Genomic DNA, 22,489 nt, shown 5'->3' on the forward strand with positions numbered 1-22,489 from the left:
ATTTAGAATTTTAGACACACACAGACACAGACACACAGAGGGTTAATTGTCCACTATGTGTACGAGGTGCCATTGGATTGAACCACCAACCATGACTGTCTTTATTATATTTTACCTTTACTGAACTACCAACCATGAAGTAGACGTTACAGTTTTTCCCACTCCCTGAATAAATTCCCCTGATGTGCAACCGCAGGAAAACAAGCAACTAAAGGCTGCAAATACAATGTACCACCATTTAAGCTAAATATTTACTTTAATGAACCTTTTCACTTAATTCAAAACTTAACATGGTCCTTTTAGACATCCAAAATAAATTACGTAAACATTCAGTACTGTGGAAAACAAGACAGGCAGTTGTGAAAAGCATCAGTCAACAACCGCAAAGAAAGATTCAAGTTCCCTTAAACACCAACAACTGCAAGAATGTACTGTATACTACCGAGGTACACCCAATAAAATCCAGGATATTGTAAGGGGTTTTCGTGGTGTACACAAAAACACATTCAGTAACTTACTCGTAAAATCAATGTAAATCAGTGAGGTCCCATAATTAATTCAATACAAAAAGAGAGAAATTAGTTCTACAGCGGGGCCCTGCAGGCATACAACCTTCACATTCTCAGAGTCAGACAGATGCAGTGTGTACGCTTGTTATGGGAACCAAAAGAAAACAAATACATGATAAAATTCCTCACAGTGAATCTGCTATTTGGCTACAAACAAAAACGCGGTAGCGGAACAATAATTTGATGTTTATGGAATCATTATTTTTTCTTCTTCTAAAATCAATAAGAACAAAGAGAGTAGACACTGTGAAACAATCTCAATGTGTCAACCTTTTAGATAGTGTGGAGACAAAGTACATTACAGAGAAATAAAAAGGAGCATATCTACTTAACTTGTAATTAATACCATATCTTTCAGACAACTGAATGAGCTACAACAATGTCCCTTGGTCTTTCCATAACAGATTCAGGGTAAACCTCAGAAGTATTATTGTGGAAATCAGACAAGTTAAAAGATTAAAACATTTCAAGTTCACACTCCATGATCACTGTTGTGCCTATTTTAGATATTACACTCATATGGCTGCAGGTGTAAAAGCTTGGGGAGAGGACTTATTTGAAAGCTTCATGCTTGAGTATTTTTAACTCTCTGTGGAGTCCAGGAATTCTTTCTCAATGATGTGCTCCAGCTTCCTCAGGACTGCGCGCGGATTGGTGGCTGGGTAGTCTGCTATTGGGTAGTGTTGCATTAGGTGGCCGTTAGGGGGAGGAACCTGGAAGGAACAGCAAAGGGTGCGAAGAAAAGGCAACAGGTGGGTGATGGAGCGCAGGGAGCACTGAGTGAGGAGGGGGAACTCCAAACGCTCGGTGGAAGACTCCTCGCTCAGTCCGTTCAGGGTCTGGAAAATAAGGTCAGGATATAAAAAAAAAACCCATCCCTCTCAGTTAATGTTCATCACAACCAAGTGCTAATTCATGTGACATCATTACCATGACAAAAGATCCACCTCATCATAACCAAACACTAAAGCTTCCATTAGAGACTCAACTCCAGACATTTATGTAAGAAACGAATCCAGAACTGACTCAGTCAGTTCTGGATTCGTCCCAGACCCTAACCTTCTAGTAACATATCCGAATGACATGAGCCCATGTGACAATACAGCAGGAAACCGTCACGGCGGGTGATTTATACCTGCCTCCTGCATGCTCTACCCAGACACCATCCCTCCCTTGTTGTGAGGGATCTGAACTATCTGCTGTGATCTACATAGAGGTGAACTCTATTTTTCCAGCGTTCATATCTTAAAAAATTACTCGTCACAATGAGTGTCCACATTGTTGACTTTTTAATAGATTGGAACTAATTGAATATAAAAAATTCCTTCGTTGGAGACCAGGATGTAGCAGATCTAATCTGACCTTCACATTTTCGAACATTAGTTGCGTTTGTCACTCCCGTCTGGCCTATCTTTGCAAAATATAAAAAATATAAAGCTGGCAGACTTTAACTAACACTCTGCTGAAGTTTTGATCCCTTTTGAAAAAGGCTTAAATAAAACCCTAAAAGACAATATTGAATTTATAATTTGTGTTTCAAATTTCCACCGCAACAGTGCTTCTGAATCTAAGCCTTCCAATATGTGATCAAATTGATCTTACCCCATATCTTTGCTGAATCCCTTCCAGTACTTTGACAACGTGGGGTATGCATTCCTGCTCAGCTTCCATCAGCGACATCTCTGGGCCATTGAAGCGGTTCACATCCACTTCAGGGACAAATGCCCAGCGATACCTGCATGTGGATACAAACCGTTAGACAAACAAACTAACATAACTTATCTAACATCTCAATCTAGTTACAAATGGTTAGAAGTTACTTCTAAATTGGTCTCTTACATCTGAAAGACTGGTATTTGTTCGGGAGGAAAGGTCAAGGAGGTGTCCAGAAACTTGCAGGCTGACAGGTACATGTCCAACTCTGCCTGAGAGAAGTTCACCGGTCCATTTCTCTCTATGGCTCCACGCACCACCTTTGCCAGTCTAGGTAGTAAAATAAGAACCGAGTAATTTAAGAGAGAGCATTGAAGGGTGTGAGTAAAAAAGGATTTTGTGAGTAAAATAATTAAACTCACTTTGAGACCTCCTTATCCGGCTGCAGAGATTTCTCTAGACGTGCAAAAATGCGAATCTGAAGAACGACAAATAAAATAGACATTGATTCAGTATTGAGCCTGCGTTTAAAGCCATGGTCTTACAGGAAGTGATCTTTACCAGTTCTGTGACCATGATTGGCCAAAGAGATGTCAGGTGCTGGGATGAAATCCGCAGCAGGAGAACACGAAACATCAAGAACATCTGGGCTGAAACAGCTGGGCTGGGGTTCGTACGCAAAGCCTCTGTGAGACGCTCTGAAAGGGTGAGGAGTGTTCTTTTAGAAAATGTTACAGAGCAACATTTTAAACCACTAAATTAAACCCAGTTACAAAAAACGTGTTCTGGAGCAGTGCCACACCTTGGATGAGGGGCAGATAAGGATGGTACTGGTCGAGTTCCCCACTGAACATGGCAAAGGCCTGGCGCTTCAGCAGCATGGGTTTCTGATCTACGTTACCAAACAGTTTCAAGGAGCCACTCTGCAAGCCTACGTCACAGGAACAAAAAGTTTGTCACAGCAAATAATCCAAAACATCTCGTGCAGTAGACATTTCAAGAAGTTTTAAAACGATTCATCTCAATTTACTAGTCTAAAAAATTCATAACTTCTATAAATCCTTAAGAAGCTTAAACTTTATATTTGTTTGTCTGAATTGATTATTCTACAAACTGTATCACAGATTGTGTCACTCAAACAGGCTGTACTCACTCATGAGGTCTTTAAACATTGTCTTCTCATGAGTCAGCAGATGATCAATAATGGATTTCCAACTAGAAAGAACACAGGAGAGTCAAGCATGAGAGTTTTTCAGTTGATTTAAGCAACCTAATTAAATACACCTCAGGGACGAAGACTTTCCTTTTCGTATTAAGATGCAGCAAAATATTGAACAAAGATGCACAGTGGAGCCAATGAACAATCTGAATGGTAATGATGAAATTAGCACTGTCATGAATTGGGCAATGGTGGAAGAGAATTTGTTTTATTTTTAGAATAAGAAGTATTAACAGATACTAAGATGTCTATGAAAGAAATTGAAAGGTTAAAAGAAGTGATCTTGACACAAGCCCCAATTATAAGCCGGAAAACAAAAGACGGCTTTGCGTACTAGAGCTGAACCCTGGTTGGGCCTCCCGGTGGTGACGTGTGTTACCTAGCATCAGCTTCTACCAATAACGTCTCTCAGTTAATTCAGTTTTGAAAGGCTTTTTTTCCGGGAAGACCTCTCTGATATGGTTTCTGTTCCCTTTTTAACCGTGGATACAGTTCATGATTTATCTGAGGCCACACATATCGGCCACATGCTATATTTTGGATGGTTCCAGGTTGTACAGTGGTGAATGAATGAAATAAATTCCAATCCAACAGACGACCCACTAACCTGGGTGCACAGGAAGCATCCATGGTGAAGAAGAGGGGGTCCATAAATAGCTCAAAGACCTCTTTCTTCCAGGCCCTTTTGGTGTAGGCATACCCGCTCAGATTGCTCAGCAGCTGAGCACCCGCATCAAAGCTGGGCATGTTGTAGGCACTACAGAAGAGAAAGGTAGTTAGTGGAACTCTATTAAAGGACCAGTATCTAGCTTCGGTAGAAACATGGCAGTGCAACATGCAAGATTCTTTATTTCAGGTAGTTATACACTAATAAAAACAAAATTATGAATATGATTTTCAATTTCTGCCGGTAGAACAATCTAAATCTATTAAGACTGAAGGCTCCAATGCTATTAACACCAAGATAACCTAGAGCACAGCGACAGCAGTTACCTGTGGTTCTTCAGATACGGAAAAACAAAGTACATGAGCCTAGAAATGAGAGGAACGGCTTTCTCCTTCTCATCGCTGCGGTACACCATGTCCAGAAGTGATGCCAACATCTGCACAACGACAAAAAGTGTTAAACACTTCAAACTCGAATTTACTTGCTATAAAAATGAAAATAAAATCACAGAACCGTACCTCAGCCAGGAGAGCAAGAGCCTGCACACTGTAAATTGAGGGAGCTGAGGAGGAGACCATGGTGCTGGCTTGAGCCAACTCTGACAGGGAGAAAATGAGCGGGAGCTAATTTGTGAGTCTTACCAAGCTTTTAATATTTCTCATATTTTATGAATAATAAATAAATACAGCTGAGGTTGTACACCAATGCCAATGTATTGGGTGAAGTAACCACATTGTTCACCTTCAGCATCTGCGTCATCAGGCTCGTCTGCTTCAGGGCACACCTGCGGCTGAACTTTGACCTCAAGGCTGCGGCTCAGCCAACTGGTCTGCTCCAGGGATGACCCCGCGATCCCACCCACCGCCTCGAGGATCCGTTGAGTCACTTCCTGCATGGTAATGTAGTTACTTAGTTCAGCACATTACTCTTAAATGACGTGTCATTGAGAAACCTGGTTTATCTGCCTTATATACCGATAACCAAGGTTCTAATTAGCTTTTAACAAGCATGATGAAAAATTATATACATGGAAAATAGTAGAATTGACGAGCTTGATTGAATGACGTAATGAGTCCCCATATTTGAAATAACAGTCGTTCCTTATCTGAAACTAATGTAAAGTAGCTTGTATAGGTCTAACTAAGTCAGTTTCTAATGTTAAACATTTTAGTTTTTGTTCAATTTAGACACAGAGTGTTCTGTTCTGTTCTGTCTTTTTGTCAGTCTGCTGCAACAGGCCATGCTTCCAAGATCAGATGGGGTTCAGGAGAAATCTGGTTATTGACCTGCTGTAAACATAAACCAGTCAATAGCTACCAGTCTACTACCGTGCAGTTTTACTTTTTCTTCTTCTAACCTGGTCCATCTGAGTTACCTGGTTACCTACAGTGCCTTGCATAAGTATTCACCCCCCTTGGACTTTTTCCCATTATGTACTGTTACTAACTGGAATTCAAATAGACTTAAATAAACTTTTTCCCGTTTGATCAACAAAACATGCATAGTACTTTGGAGGTGCAAAATAAATTTTATTGTGACACAAACAATAATGAGAACAAAAAAGTTGACATCTGTTGGGTGCAGAGGTATTCACCCCCCTGTGTCAATACTTGGTAGAACCCCCTTTCGCTGCAATTACAGCTGCAAGTCTTTTGGGGTATGTCTCTACCAGCTTTGCACATCTAGAGATGGAAAGGTTTGTCCATTCTTCTTGGCAAAAAAGATGAAGCTCAGTCAGATTGGATGGAGACCGTCTGTGAACCGCAATCTTAAAGTCTTGCCATAGATTCTCTATTGGATTGAGGTCTGGGCTTTGACTGGGCCATTTTAAGACATTAACATTCTTTAATCCAAACCATTCCTTTGTAGCTCTGGCTGTATGTTTAGGGTCATTGTCCTGCTGGAAGATGAACCTCCGCCCCAGTCTCAAGTCTTTTGCAGACTGCATCAGATTTTCTTCAAGGATTTCCCTGTATTTGGCTCCATCCATCTTTCCCTCTATTCTGACCAGTTTCCCTGTACCTGCTGAAGAGAAGCATCCCCACAGCATGATGCTACCACCACCATGTTAAACTGTTGGGATGGTGTGCTCAGGGTGATGGGCAGTGTTGGGTTTTCGCCACACATAGCGTTTTGCATTGAGGCCAAAAAGTTCAATTTTGGTCTCATCTGACCAGAGCACCTTCTTCCACATGTTTGCTGTGTCTCCCACATGGCTTCTGGCAAACTCCAAACGGGATTTTTTATGGATCCCTTTCAACAATGGCTTTCTTCTTGCCACTCTTCCATAAAGGCCAGATTTGTGGAGTAGACGACTAATAGTTGTCCTGTGGACAGATTCTCCCACCTCAGCTGTGGATCTCTGCAACTCCTCCAGAGTAACCATGGGCCTCCTGGTTGCTTCTCTGATTAATTTTCTCCTTGTCCGACTCTTCAGTTTGGGTGGACGGCCTCCTCTTGGTAGGTTTGCGGTTGTGCCATATTCTTTCCATTTTCTTATGATGGATTTTATGGTGCTCAGAGAGATGTTCAAAGCTCTGGATATTTTTTTATAACCTAACCCTGCTTCATATTTCTCCACAACTTTATCCCTGACCTGTTTGGTGAGCTCCTTGGTCTTCATGATGCTGTTTGTTCAGTAATGATCTCCAACAAACTCTGAGTCCGTCACAGAACAGGTGTATTTATACTGAGATTAAATTGCAGACAGGTGGACCCTATTTACTAATTATGTGACTTGCAAATGTGACTTGTGAATGCAATTGGTCGCACCAGATCTTTGTTAGGGGTTTCACAGTAAAGGGGGTGATACATATGCACTCAACACTTTTAAGATTTTTATTTGTAAATAATTGTGAAATCCATGTAATATTTCCCCCCACTTCCAAATGATGCACTATTTTGTGTTGGTCCATTACATAAACTCACGATGAAATAAATTTTAATCTGTGGTTTTACCATGACAAAATGTAGAAAAGTCCAAAGGGGGTGAATACTTATGCAAGGCACTGTAAGTGCAAGTAAATCCACCGAATATAAACACAGAGGCTCACGTGTTTTTTTTTCATGTATCATACCTGCAGGTCTCGAGTATCCTTCTTATTGTCCAGGTTGGGGAGCCGATTGACAAAGTCGTTGAGGATTCTGCAAGATACGAAATATTTAGCATTTTCCTAAATCAATTAACTTGAATACAGTGCCCAACATTTTTACAAATTAAAAACCTCAAGGCAATGCATTTATGAACTGTTTTAACAATAAAGATGATTATGAGAAAATAATATGAGAAGATAACAAAAGTTGTCAGATTGACTGCATAAACATGGACTGCAGAGAGTTTTGGTGTGTTTGTCCTAAATAAGTGTGTGTAAGTAGTACCATACAGAGTTAATCAGAGTGTGGGATAAGCTCTGAATGTTTAAAAACTGACCCCAGCAGAAGGAAGTGTCCGGGCGGGGCCAGGTTGAGCTGAACAGACTCTCGCAGCAGACTGAGAAGAGGGGCAATGTTCTCGTGCAGAACCTGGGCGGAAATACTACAAACAGAGACGGAAATCGTTACACAAGTGAGCATTTCTAGAATGGCTGTAATAAATCTGAGGTTGGGACTTCTGTATTTTCTTACTTACGTCTGGATATAGGCATAGCTGAATTGTAACATGGGGATATCAACCAAGGCTGACTTCTGGTGGAGAAAAAGGTAGAACACGTTTTGAAAATGAGTGAAAATAGAGTTTAGAAACATAATCATGAGCATTGAATTGTGTATATGTGTTTGCATACCTGTTCTCCTTTAATCTGATGAGGTTTTTTCACCACCTCTTTGATCAACTGCAGGATGGTATCTGTTTGCAAGGTGTTCAGTGATTTCACCAGATCCACAATGGCCAGACGAGCCTCACTGGCCACAGGTAAAACCTAAAGAAGAGAAGAACATAAAGATGTCAACAAGTTCTCTCAAGCCAATCAGTGACATAGATGCGACTTTCTTTCTTTCTTCACTCACTGCAGGTCTCACCATATTTTTATGTCTCCTTCTACTCTTCCTGCTGCTCCACACTACTCCCAGTGAAGCCATCATCTGAATGCCATACTGCCCAGTCAGAGGGACCAGGAACTCCAGAATTCGGTGGCGAAGGATCTAAACATGGACACACCGTAAATTAAACCATTCAGATGATACTTCATGGACATGGCTGAGCAGGAGATAATATGTGAGAATAACACATGATCAACAAACACACACAGCATTAACAACATGTTTGTAAAACACACACCTTGGTGCTTTTAAAGTAGACAGATGTAGAAGTTTGTCTGCTGTTCTGGCCAGAGTCAGACGCCCGCCGGTGAAACTCTTCCCTCCTGACCACGCCCCACAACAAAACCATGCTAGTGAGCATTTCCGGCAGAGCCTCGATCACAGCGTTGCGTGCATTACGGATGTCCGAAGGTTCACAGGCAACCAGGGACTAACAGAAATTTTCGTTAATTTTTTAATATTGTCATACAAATAAAAGATAGAAATCTGTATGTGGAGTATGTTTACTTCTCACCCTCTTGTTGTCCAGTAGACAATAGTGTGTTATAGTGGTCAGGCCTTCTAACAGAGTGAGAGGGTAGTCTGGGGCGATGTTCTCTCTCCTGCCACTGAGGCTGATCAGGAGACAATCAAATATATCATTAAACCTGTTACCAGACACTAACCTTTTGTTGCACAAGCCCAGAAATAACTTGGGTCTCAAGCAATCAAGCAACTGCAACTTGTTCTCCCCAACTACACATTTGTTGGACAAAAGCTCGGCTGCAATGGTTCAACATGACACATGTCTAAAAAGATAAGATCTCTTGAGGAGTCAGAACTTTGGTCCAATGCATAATTTGTAAAAGTTGTGTCAACATTGAGTCAGGTACAGGCCAAAGGTGTTTCAAAAATATCTTGTGTAATTTCTTAATCATCTCATACTACTCATAACAGATGAAAAAAAATTGTGGCTGAGTTCTACAATTGAAAAACATTTATCGGACTAACAAATGAATAGCTGCTGCTGGCACATTTATCATGACACACAAGCATAACAATAAATAAGTTATTAACCTGATTTCCCCAAAAACAATTGCAAAAATGACTTTGCTTTTTTATTTTTATTATGTGCCAATTTTAGGTTTACTATCTGTTTACTTGTTAATGATGTAAATTCTCACATCTCGGGTGAGATCTGACTAAACATAAAATGTAATTGTACAGAGCTACTGTATGAAAGCACAACGTACCTCTGATTTGTCTTTCCTCCATCATGCTCATACAACTTTACCAGCTCGTCCAAGTTCCTGCAGATCTGACCGATGAGGGGCGCCACAATGATTCCTAATGAGCGTCCCAGGTAGGGCAGAGTGGAGCACAGCAGAGACACCCAGTGGGGGTGCATGGCATAGCCGTACTGTGGCTGCAGGGCCATGGCTGCGGCAGAAACAAACATTCCTTGGGCTGTAATGGGGTGACTTTGGACATATTGGGCTGATTTGATGGACTGCTGGAAAAGGACAGCAGTTTGCCACTCACGGGCGAGGGGGGAGCTGGCAGCTGGGGATTCACGAGACTCAACAGGCTGGCTGGAAGCTCCGCCTAAGCCACCTGATGGGATGGCCGCGCCAAGCCCAACATGGTGCTCCAGGACTATGAGGGCCTCAAGGAGTTTGAGTAATTCCATTTGTAAGGGGTACTGTTCCTGCCCGCCTCCTGATCCAAGATTCACCAGACTCTCCTCTGACAGGCCTCCCTGCTCAACCAGCAGCTCCACATTTCTGGAAGCTACTTTGTCCATTCCCCTCTGGCTGACATACATGGATGCAGAAAGTGTAAGCAGAGCATATTGCTGCACTTGACATCTGGACAAGACTCTGCGGATGGGCTCCGCACCGGCCCCATTGCCCTCATGACCTCGTGCCACGCAACCAAGCTGGTTCACAATCCGGGTTAGCACCTCCACACTCCTTACCTGGACCTCCCTGTTCCCCTGCAGGTCAAGAGGGCCGAGGCTCAGGTATGAAGGGTAATGAGAGCGCAGGAATCGCAGGCACAAAGACACCAGCAGTTCAATGAGAATGGACGGGGGCAGAGAGGGGGAGGAGGATGGTGAAAGCAGGCAGCCGTAGAAGCCTTTTCCATCTTGGGCCTGTTGGTGTCGGTGTAAAAGGTTAGAGACCAGGTTTAAATGTGCAGCCGCGCTTGTGTCCAGAGAGTTAGAAGAGAGTGCATCCACCAGAGGGCACTCAGCGCTGCTCCTCAGCAAGCTGTCTAGCAGTGACAAACCTTGGAGCAGGTGGCGCCAGCCGCCCGCCACAGGATACAGCAGCACATGAAGAAACAGAGAGTCGATGGCTTCTCTCTTCTCACGCTCCTGTTTTAACAGGCGAGACCTGGCCATTGTTTCCAGCTCTAAATCCTCCTCATCCTCACTTGACAGCGAATCAGATGCCTGTGTACGCTCAGACTCTGCCCTCCGCAGGCCATTGACCAGCCTGCCATCCTCAATGCTGCCATATAGAGCAGAACCAGAACCGGAGCTCTCTGTGGATACCTGGGCCCCGCTAGTGTCTGCTGACTCCGTGTGTTCACTCTCAGCCTCATCATCTGCTCTATTTTCCTCCTCTTCCTCCTCCTCTGTGTCTTCACTCTCACTCTTTGATGGCACAAAAGAGTCCTGCAGTTTGACCTGCTCTGGACCAGTGTCCAACTCTGCCCACAGGGATTCCCTGTCCACAATGTTGGTGAGATTTAAGGTGGTGACCTCTGTTGCCATAGCATCCCCAGATGACCCAGACGTTCTGGTGGAGCTTCGACTTCTGCTGCTAAGAATCTTCAGGTTACCTTGAAAGCAAAGAGCATGTCAATTTAACAGAACACACACAAAACAGCGAATACATTCCAACCCGGAAATATGTATTCCCAAATTCCCATTTCACTTATGCAGACAAACCCACTTACCCGCAGTGAGATTTTGTTTGATGCTGTGAATGGAGGAGCGCTGAGTGGACGGGTGAAGCAGCAACAACAGGATAGGTTCCAAGATTCGATTCACATCATTGAGGGACAGAGCCCTGACCAGCCAGCACTGAGTAGCTGCTCGTATTGAGCCATCAGTGCAGCTCAGACTGTCCACCACCACACACAGAGACCTGAGAGAGAGAGAGACACACACACTTTGTAGGAACTGAAACAAAAAATGAAAGCTGTCTTTTGCTGTACTTATTTAAGTTTTTTTTTTTTTATACTTTATTTTGACAGTACGCTGTCAGTCGTTTAAGAGGTATAATGGGGCATAAAACTGTACTTACATATACAGTAATAATGTCTAGGGAGGGTAGTAAATCCCATTGCATTTATATGTTGGTGCCTGTATACACTCAGATTTTACAATAAAATGGGGAAATGGCAATAGTTCCATTGTTGCAACTCAAATTGTAAATACGGCTCTTATTAAAACACTTCTCTGGCACCACCATTAGGACACTTGTTAGCAGTTGCATATTTATTGAATCCACAATCAGAGTAGCAGTGATGATGTGAAGAATGATAAAAAGATAAAAAGATACAGTATATTAATTACTACAGTGCAGATACTGCTCTCCGTTTGTCTTTACTGCATTCCACTGTTCAGCTGTGTACTCACCGGTCAAAGGAGCGGTTGAGAGACATGGTCCTGTTGGTCTGGATTTCCCGGGTCAGGTGCCACAGCACTGTGAAGCGATGTAGTGCTTCCAGCCTAACAGCCTGGGACAGACAAACATAATGGTTAGGAAGAGCCACTGGCTTGTTTGCTCAACCCATTCAATATCATAGTGTCTGTTTGTGTCCCAGTTACACTGACACGTGTCGAAGATGCTGGGATTAAATTAAAACGTGACAACAAGTCGCGTTTCATTGTGTGTGTGTGTGTGTGTACAGCAATACACACCTTGTCTTTGTGCAGTAGCGCCTGGCAGATGATGTCTTCACAGATTGTGGCTGACGGAGCCAAACAGTGAAGCCTGTAAAAGAGTTCCACACAAGAAATGTGCTGCTCTCTCCGATCCATGTCCAGCTGGTTCCACAGAACCTGAGACACCCTCTGGATCACAGCACAAAAATAGCACAATTTTAAACACCGCATTTAAACAACAGCGTTGAGCTGTACAGACACTTTCTTTTTAATAATCTGACCTGATAGAAATCTGTGCCCTCCTCTATGACACGTAGCAGAGCAGGGTAGATGGGCGGCACGGTGACCATCTGCAGCCTCCCGCTCAGAGGGTTAGAGTCAGAAAGATGGTAGCGTATGTGCTTGTCCTGGATGACCAGCGCTAAAGACTGGGAGTGGTTGATAAGCTCCAACAGGGAGGCCACTGCTGTGTGTTGAATGTGATAGTCCCTTGACAGGCAGCACAGTATCATCAAGGACCTCAGCCATACTGGCAGCGTGTCCTCTTCACTGCCTAGAAGACAAAAACATTTGAATTACTTATCAGTGGGCTAAAGCAGGTACATGACAGTTGTATCAACTCAGCAGCTAAAATACAATCCATTTGTGAGCTGACCTTTGCAGGCAAACATGTCTGTATGTTGGGCCAGAGTCTCCTCTTCACTCATATAGACAGGGAAGGTGGCACACTCCAGCAACAGGTGGCAGGTTGCGGTGAATGCCTGTCGACAGGCTTCAGAGATCTCGGCTCTGCCCCGCGGCATGTAGCCCGCCGCCCAGTCCACACACCCTGACGGCCCACGTTCCCTTTTCTTCTCCTCAGGGAAGGCCGGGGGCTGCACTTCAGATGTGGGGTGGCGTTTGTTTTTGTTTGGATTGAACAATTCAGTCAGTTTGTCTTTTATTTCTCGCCCCCCTATGCTCTGCAACAATGTCTTCTGATCCACAGAGGCAGCGGCTAGATCTGGTTGTAGTCCCTCCTCAGGTCCCCGGACCTCCTCCACCTGCACCAGCAGGTATCTGAAAAAAATGACAGGGGTGAAAATATTTAGAGATTATAGGTTTATAGAGAAGTACATATTCTTTGCATTAATCTGACCACTATCTCATCGGCTATCATCTGTCAACTCCATCTTCTTTTTCGCCATATACTATTTTCGACAGTACGACTAATGTCTTGCAACACAAGATCAAACTGTTCTCCACCCAAAACACAAACAGTGATACTTTTTGTAGGTGCTTTAGGGCAAGATGACTCGATTCAGTTGTTTACCTTGTGGTTATGAAGGACAGTATATCCTGCAGGCACAGGGTCATTGTGTCCACACTTCCTCCCCTCTTCCACACTCTATCACCGTCTTTGCAAATTTCATTTCCATCGGCCCCCATCCCTGGTGGGAGATGCTGCTCTGACGGTGAGGCACTGACCCCTAAACCGCTGTCTTCAGATCTGATTGCTGGGTAAGAAGCATGTGCAGTCTCTGCCTCGTCTCCTCCTTCAGTGTACTGCTCTTCATCTCTATGGCGATGACTAAGCTGACCATTACTGGCATCTTCATCTCCCTCCATCTTGACATCCTAGATTAGGTGAAATTTGTTACAGTGAGGCACTTTGAAAAATCCAAAACATTAAAAAAAATAAACCACTTTGGCACAAACTGTAAAATGTGTAACCTGTGTTTCTTTGCCTTCCTCCTCTGGTGTACGTAGCTCCGTCTCCTCTGTGTGAGACTCTGCTTCAATGTCTATATAAGCCACAGGCATTTGGATCTTACTGAGGACCTTGAAGCAGGCACGCACGCTGTGTGTGACATCCTCCAGGCTTATGGAGTCAATATGACTGTGCAAGGTTTGCAGCATGATGCTTAGCATCTCAGGGAGGAACTGTGACTGGATGTCAGCATGTAGCTCCTGTCAATAAAAAAATTTAAAAATAAATACAGTTTGGGTTTTATGTTAGATACTGTCGCAGTAAAATATACGTGCATGCAAAAAGGGAAGGTGCGTAATTTTTTATTGTGAATCCCTATTTTTGGTGCAAATTTCACTGCACCAATTTTGTTTAGCATAAAAGAGAACTAGCAATGTGCTGGCATGCTTCTTTGTGTGTTGCTTACGAGAGGAAGAACATCCAGCAGAAAGATTATGAGGGTGGACATCTCTGAGACCGAGGGAGCAGGATGACTGCAGTCCTGCTGAGGAGGAGTTGGTGGGTCGTCTTTTTCTCTGTGGAGAAAGAGAATGAAATGATCCTTTATGTTAACTTGTGGGTTAAAATTTGAGACAAACAGTGATAGTCACGACATATGCTAAATAAATCCTTGACAGTCAAAACGGTCTTTTCAATTAAGTTTTAGAGATTAACATGTAGAAGTCAACCCCACATTACCTGAGAGAAGTGCAGAAGCGTCGTGTCATGTACTCCCAGAGGTATTCACTGTTCATGGAGCTCACGAGCATATTCACTGCCTTTATGATCTCTGATGCGTTCTTATTCTCTTTTATCTTACTGTTAAAGAGAAGCAAAGCAAAAATTACAACCCATGCTCACTTTGTCAGGTGCAATATTAGTGAAATATGAACATCCTCGCAGTAGTGCTTTCATCTTTGTCTTTCACCTGGCAAGCTGGTTTCCTGAGAGCCCCGAATTGGTGTCGCCCTCCTCCCCCAGTATCTCACGACAGAATCTGTAGAAGGCTCGGACCACCTCCAACAACACACTGCTCAGCACAGCTGGGCCTGAGCAGAAACATCATCATTGTAACAACAAAACAACCTTAGAAAGCAAGACTCTAGGCAATGACACAGAGTGGTGGATGCAGTAATTCAGCATTTTGACGTATTTGAGAACGGCTGCGCTCCGTGCTGCCTACCAATCTCTGGTTTATCGAGCAGGCTGACGATGATTCGAAAGGGCCTGAGGTATCCAATCACATTCTCTGGGTTGTTCTCCACATCCTTCTGTTTGAGGATGTTAATCAGAGCCTGAGGTCACAGAAATGAGCAGGTGAGAAAAAGCTGAACTGGTGACAAACACACATCAAGTGCTCTGATCAAAGCAGACGCATGTAAATTACTAGTCGCTGTAGAAGCTGAAACATAGGCTTGTCTCTTTACTCAGGGCTTAAAACCTTTAATAAACCCTTATAAAGATGAGCATATTTCCCCAAAATGTCAAACCAGGTAAAAAATAAAATAAACTTATATTACATATATTTATTTATGCATTTTTTAGAGTTTGGCGTGTGCGTGTGCGTGTGTGTTATCAAAGGAGTCAGTTACCTGTACAAGGTAATCTCTGGTGTAGGTGTTGAAGTAAAACGATGTGTGCTCCTCTATGGTAGAGGAGAGGGTTGGGTGTGGTGCCACCATTTCCCCTTTTATGTCTGTGCCTGAAAACACGTTCATGCGAAGACAAAGATTAGTGAACTGAGAGAAACATTAACTGGCCAAACTCCAGCAGCCACACAGTGGTCATGTGGCAAAACAGATGATTCATCACTGAGGTCAGCACCTAGGACCCAGGCGTAGAGGCGTCTGTTCAGGGACATGTCTCTGCGGAGCAGCGTCTGCAAAGCGCAAGACACCACAGCGACCATGTCCTCCTCACTCAAAGTAATACACGTCTCCACTGGGTCCTAAAACAACACACATAGTGACAGTAAGATGAGTCATGATAAGGCAATTTTTTAGGCTTATATACAGTATATTAAACACAGTGCTCCAAGAAAAAAATCCTTCACTGATTTTATATTTCCAGTAAAATCCTTGGCTTAACAAGATATTTTATGTATCAAGCAGCAGCAAAGGATTTACTCAGAATAAAAAGAAGAAACATTTAACAGCTGTCGGACAATAGCACTGACGGCAATTCAGTACACAGAAACATATTTACAGAATAATTGCAGCTTTTAATTCCAAATAACCAGATTCTAATATTTGTAGTTTTGGCAATCATTTCTACTGATCGTGACGATATTTAACTTCCACGTTTACTGTTGCTATATTGATAATATGGTGATATAACTACCTCAAGAAAGCAACTAATATAATTCCCCAAATTAAACATAGGACACTTAACTGAATTATGTGGAGAAAATAGCAAAAGGCCACGGGAATGTCTGATCTGATAGATACCAACAACAATTTGGGAAGCATTTTAAAGTTCATCTTTATTTTCTGTGTTTAAAATTGGATTAACTGAGGGTTTATTTGCAGCACTCTTTCATGACTATTAAAATAAGAGTGATTAAAAATTACTAAGCCTTTCTCTGGCAGATAACAGAGGGAAAAGATGTCATGGGACTCTGATTAAAAAATGATCACAGCAGCAGATATTAAGAAACAGAAGTAAACATGTGCAGAATAACAGGAGAGAAGTGAGTTTTTGTGTGAACTTACCAGGCAGGTGGCAAAAGGGAAAAAGTAGAGCAGGATTTCAAGCATGTGCCTCTGTACCAGGACATTTGAGTCTTGCAGAGAAAGACACACTGCCTTCAACTGGAGATGGACAGAGGCAGAGACATTCAAACAAGTGTAAAACTACATTGAGACATGACTGAAAAATGCTCATAATAAAAACATTCCTTCTGTGTTGATTTTAACTATTAAATGGGTTTTAAATCAAATGTAAGACAAAAACTCACCAGGAGTGGGCTGTTGTAGCCTAGCATGTGTATCTGCTGGTGCAGAGAAGCCATGCGGTCAAAGTGTGTGACTATAAAGATGGCGGCGGGCAGCCGCACATTAGGGCTCACCACCATGCTGCCCCACAGGGCCCCATAGAAGACCCGCTGACCCAAGAGCATAGACAACTTGAGCAACAACGCATCAGTTCTGCACAGAGAGAGAACACAAAATGGACTCATTGACGAGTGTTCAACAACACATCCACAATTAAATCTCTACTTCACAGTGGCAGCTAAGCCTTGTGTTCAAACCAATTAATCCTGATCCAAATAACCCTTCAGTACACACTAGCTGTTAGGATGTCAACCGACTCATCCACCGCTACTCTTAAAAGCACGAAGAGCAAGTCTTTGGTCATCCTGTTAAAAGACACATTGTGGGCAGCTGTGGTTCAGGAGGTAGAGCGGGTCGTCCACTAACCCGAACGCCAGTGGTTCAATCTTCCGCTCCTCCTTTTGCAAGACACTGAACACTCAGAAAGCTGATATGCCATAAAGAAGTGTTGTAGACGTGCTGTAAAGACTGGCTGACCGGTTGTTTATACTAAAAAGTGCTTTATAAATGTAGTCTTGTTTACATCTGTTGAAAAGTTTAAATACACACTTGTAAGTCTTTATCTTCACACATTTTGGACGATACCTTTTTGACTGGTTGTGAAGTTTGGCAAAATAAACACTGATCATTACATGGTCATACATGCTGTTTGCAAATGTTTGGAAACCCCTAGGCAAATTAAATACGTGATTATCGAAGAAGTCTGCAAACAATCGTAATCGTCATCGGAATTTTGCTGCAGGGGAAGACTTATTTAAAGCAAGTGCAAAATGTATTCGTGCTAGCTTTGGTGTAGAACAGGAAAATGAAATGTTAAAAGTGGAAAATCTGAATAAGCAAAGAGAACCAAGTGTACTGTGATGAGTCATTGTTAGGTCGGAACAATTAGTCGTGGGCACAAGTTAATAAGTCGTGGGAACGAGAGACATAACTTGAGGCCACACTATGGTGCAGACATTTGCAATTAATATTAAATAAAAACATTGCATCCTATCCTTGTGAGCCAAGGTGCACCACGCAAGGTGCAGTTAAATGTCCAGTGTGCATTGAGCCTGACTGTGCACATTTGGTAAATTGGTGACAGGATGCACCTGGGGCATCTGAAAACAGGGATAGATGGAGATGACCCTTCTGTGTGTGCGCTGCGGGATAATCAGATCTAGTTTTAAACTTTTTCTTGTTTCTGATCAACTCTTTCTTTCTTTTGACAAAAACGGTATATGCAGTGTACCTGTCATTGACCTCCAGTCCCTCCTCCAGGCCTGGTAGGAGGCCTGTTATGAAGGCCTGCAGACTGGGCAGCAAAGCCCTCTGCAGTGGGAGATAGTATCGCTCGTACAGTGTCAGCAGGACGGGCTTCACCGCCATGGCTGCATGGCCCAACAGTGGGAACAATCCGGAGCTGAAAAAAACAAACACAAAAGAGACACATAAACGTACAAGTCATAAACAATACACTTGTAATCAGGTCAGCACTCTTCTTGAAGCAATAAAAGATCAAGGCTAGTTTCTTCACCTGTAGATGAACAGATCCTTGGCGAGCCATTTTGTTCCGATTATTTTGAAGATGACCTCATAGGTCTCAAGGGCCTTGAGGTGTACACCACTGGGCAGAGCTGGGTGTAGACACTGGGCCAGACGCTTACCTATGATCAGTCTCTTGGGTAGAAGTGAGTAGCGGATGTTACTCTGCAGGGCCTGATAGAGAGAGAAAGAGACCAAAAAATAAGAAGCTGGATTTGCTATTAGCCAAAGAGTTTCGACTCGGAGTGAGAATTTCGCAAAACAAATAAAAGAAATAAACCCGCACAGAAATACCAGTTCCACAAGACTTGATGCATAAGACGTTAAACTAAATATCTGCAACAGAAGTGGCATATTTATTTCCTCAAATAGACAAGATGATCTGAGCAAATATAGTATATATATATATATATATATATATATATATAGTGCAACGAAGATTCTCGATGAAAAAGAAGAACTTCCTCATAACTATAGAGAACTGAACCACAGTAACAGCTGTGAAACTGAAATATGCAAAATACTTAAAAAAAGGGACTTCCGCACCAGAACAAAGTTCATTCATATGCACATAATGAGATGTTTAGAATAACAGCTAGAGTGTTTGTTTGGCATTAGGTCATCATTGTGCATCTTACCTTATTGAGTTTCCCCAGGGATGAGATGAGATCTGCCCACTCACTAGAAGACTCGAAGTTTCGCAGCGCTTTCTCGATGACTCCCGTGTAGCTGCGGTAGCGGTAGTCATTCTGCAGCTCTAACTCTTCAGGATCCATGATATATATCAGTCTGATGTCACCATATTTAGCCCACCGTGTCTGGAAAAGGGGGACATGAGAAATGAAAAGGTTTTAAGGAAATAAACATTAAGTTTATCAAACTCACGAGAAGAGTCAGTATCTGTTTATCTGCAATGTGTCAGCTAGCCCCCAGCCTCTGAGGCCTGTTTATGGCAAATCAAATTAGCCAATTTAGCTCTGTTCACTGGCATACACACGTTTCGAGGCAAAGGAGACAAATGTCCTCATTCATGACGGGACAGTGTTTGTGTGACTGACCTATTCCTCCATCTGAGGAAGGAGAAGTCCTCATAACACAAAATCTCTGGCTCTGGGTGACATTTTTAGCCTCTCTGGGACAAAGACGGGTCAGATATCAGCACCTAGTAGCAATTTTAACATGTCTAGCAGACGAGCATCATTGCAATTTGTATGGTTGTTCTTTTGTGTTTCATTCACTCTCCTTTTCTCCTTGAATTCCAGAGGGAAACGTTGTGCTATTTCGCTGCTAATGTTTTTGTGCATGTAAGATGGGATGAGAGTGGAAGGCCCAAACAGTGTAGGGCATTAAACCAAAAGACAAGCAACCACTTTCTTATTATATTATTAATGCCTCTGATCATCTGATTCTTTGTTCGTATAATAGTATTGATTAATGAAGCTTTAGAACAAAATGTGGAAAGGATTTGAGTTTAGTCTACACTGGCAAAAGAAAACAAAAAATACATTTGTCATAGAATGTACCCAAATGTTACAAATATATTGTATGATATAGACACTGTAGCTTTCTTGCTTTCATGCACATAAAAAAAGGCGGTGGTGTGTTTTTCTCACATGTAATACATCTGAATAGGGCTAAACAGGGAGGTGGGTCGAGGAGTGGAAGGCAGGATTAGAGAGGAGCACAGACATCTGGACTCCCTTTAGCTGAGCTGAGAGAAGCTTTGCCATCGTGGAAAAGCCCAACAACACGTGTTCAGCATGGCAGCGCATCAGTGCCTATAAAATCTTTAGAACCTAAATACTGGGTTCTTTGGTACTAATACAAATAAGGAATTTAAAGACACAAGTTTTGGCCCTGATGACTGATGGGCTTTTTCAATGCTTTTTCTAAACTAAATATTTACCCGTTACAGCTAAGAGCAATCAATAGGTTAATCAACTAAAAACAATGAGCACCAGTTGCAGTATTAAACTGCCTACAGAGCCGACCTTCAGTACATTAAACAAGTAGAAGAGATGGGGGAAAAATGAACCCACTTCTAGAATCTATGGATCGATTGGAATAAGAGGGAGAGGGAAGTAGGCTTGTTTCTTCACAGTATAGGGAGACAGCCAGTGAGCGAGAGAAAGTTGGGGATATAGCAAGTGGAATGAGTGAACAATTTTGAAAAAACAAACTTGTTTATAAACTGCACTATGTCTACTTTATTGTATTTATTCATCTATTCTTACTATGATTTACCCTTGCGCTGCTACTTCCTCGCGCTGCTGTCTCATTTGTGAATCTCCTCTACAAAGGATCAATCCCCCCTCATCAATGAATTTCTAAAAGAAGAATCATGGAGAGAGACTTTCTCCTCTCATCACATCATCTAAACACTGCCAGTCCATAAACCTCTCAAACCACTCCCGTGAACCAGTGACATGATGCTAATATTCTCATCAGCCGGCGTTGAAGGGACCGTGGAGCCCGACTGACCCTAATAGTATCTGTCAACATTCATTTTACATTACCTTCCACAACATTTTGGTAATGGTCCCTTAAATTTTGTTATTAACTAACAAAGGCGTTTAGATTACTATGTAATAAATAAATGTGTCATGTAATGGAAGGAAAGACAGAAACGTGTCTAGAAATTATAATTTTGTTGAAATATAAGCCCGTCTTACCAATGAAAGCCATGTACAGTATTTGTAACTTCAGTATTATAAAACCATGTCACTGGTGGATTACACTGTCACCCTACTCCGCTATGATATTAATATTTAACTGCATGAAGACAACACGTGGACGATGATGCTGTCTAAACGGCAACTACTTGATTAAATCAACAACATAATATAAGTAAAACATAATTTCAGAAGTTTGTGAATCCTTCAATCGTCAGACATTGACCCTAAAAATCCCCAGGTTTAAAAACTGGTGACAGCTCGACAGTCAAACGGCGCAGGCCAGCCAGATCTAAGTGTGCACAGTCACTTCCTCAAGTGTGTGTACCAGCAAAAATACAAAGTGCGATAAAACCATAATAATGTATTTCTATAGGCCGGTGTTGAGCAGAGCAGTGTGTGCTTTGAGGGAGGACACTCAGGAACACAGCAGGCCCAGCTAAGGACTTAGTCACCTGACTGACGCCATCAGCAGCACTACAACAGGCTTTATGGTGCCAGTGTTTACAGCTGTCAGATGGTACATGAGGAGACGTGGAAACCAGGGCGATAAAACAATATCTCAAGTTATTGCAGTTATTTTACATTAGAGGCAAACAAATACAGGTTCAATACGTCGATATATTGCTTGTGGATTGTGCAAGCACTCTAAGATAAGATTAAATAATTTTGCTGTCACTGCAACCGGTACAATTATCTGCCCATAAAGAAGAGTTTGAAACTACATTGTTCACACTGAGCAAAATGTCAGTCTTTCAACTGAACAGAAAGGATATTGTGACAATATGTGATTTGGAAATGTTTATCTTGAAGTACTTTAGGCCTTATCTTCCAGCCCTGGTTGCATCCAACAGGCCAACTAACAAGCAGCTTGGCAGCTGAAATGCCCTGTGACAGTACCGGAGCATCACTGGAGACACTGCTGAGCATGTTATGCAAGAGAAAGCACCTCCGACTACAGACTGGATGATAACATCGCCACCTAAAAGACCAGACATGTCTGCTGCGGGGAGATGTCTGTGCACAGCTAGCTTATGCAGGTTTGAGCTAGAGTGCCAATCGTTATTATTATTATTATTAGCTAGCTTAAAAGTAGCTGGCTAGCGGATAGAAAAACGAAATTCTACATGTATTTAAAATATTTCTTTATTTTATTTAAACAGTGATGGATTAATAAATCATAGGACCCCCCCAGATGAATGGAGACAGCTTGTGCAATCAGTGAAGAAAATAAAAACATCGACGACTCACCAATAGCGAAGTAAATCCAGGGTTAGCATCCGCGGCGCCTCACAGCAGCCCGCTCGTCACGGTGGACATTTCTCGGTAGAACGTTGTTGAAAGGGAATCGACAGTGAACATGTGAAGGGTCCCAGAGGACGTGTGTGGCTGTGTGTGTGTGTGTGTGTGTGTGTGTGTGTGTGTGTGGACATGTCTCTGTGTCAGGGATCATTCCAGCAGCAGCAGCAGGTCCCTGCGGGGCGG

At 42.6% G+C, this 22,489-nt stretch overlaps 1 protein-coding gene across 1 annotated transcript; it reads right to left on the minus strand.

Annotated features, from left to right (window-relative positions):
• Nucleotides 1-237: 237 nt before the first annotated feature.
• On the minus strand, nt 238-22,489 carry dop1b (DOP1 leucine zipper like protein B). Its single transcript, XM_053439244.1, has 38 exons — nt 22,256-22,489; nt 18,971-19,150; nt 18,325-18,506; nt 18,040-18,210; nt 16,712-16,901; nt 16,467-16,565; nt 15,580-15,703; nt 15,348-15,457; nt 14,939-15,050; nt 14,684-14,804; nt 14,455-14,574; nt 14,183-14,291; nt 13,740-13,976; nt 13,339-13,643; nt 12,682-13,085; nt 12,308-12,579; nt 12,063-12,215; nt 11,778-11,878; nt 11,093-11,283; nt 9,379-10,975; nt 8,661-8,760; nt 8,385-8,576; nt 8,126-8,248; nt 7,891-8,025; nt 7,737-7,792; nt 7,539-7,643; nt 7,186-7,252; nt 4,850-4,997; nt 4,627-4,706; nt 4,435-4,544; nt 4,049-4,198; nt 3,376-3,437; nt 3,025-3,153; nt 2,784-2,920; nt 2,645-2,700; nt 2,409-2,552; nt 2,172-2,304; nt 238-1,408 (listed from the first exon to the last, which is right to left on the minus strand). The coding sequence occupies exons 2-38, from the start codon at nt 19,106-19,108 to the stop codon at nt 1,151-1,153; spliced, it is 6,921 nt and encodes a 2,306-aa protein (XP_053295219.1). The 5' UTR covers nt 19,109-19,150; nt 22,256-22,489; the 3' UTR covers nt 238-1,150.

The sequence above is a fragment of the Pleuronectes platessa genome, chromosome 14 (assembly GCF_947347685.1).
Source record: "Pleuronectes platessa chromosome 14, fPlePla1.1, whole genome shotgun sequence".
Taxonomy (NCBI): Eukaryota; Metazoa; Chordata; class Actinopteri; order Pleuronectiformes; family Pleuronectidae; genus Pleuronectes; species Pleuronectes platessa.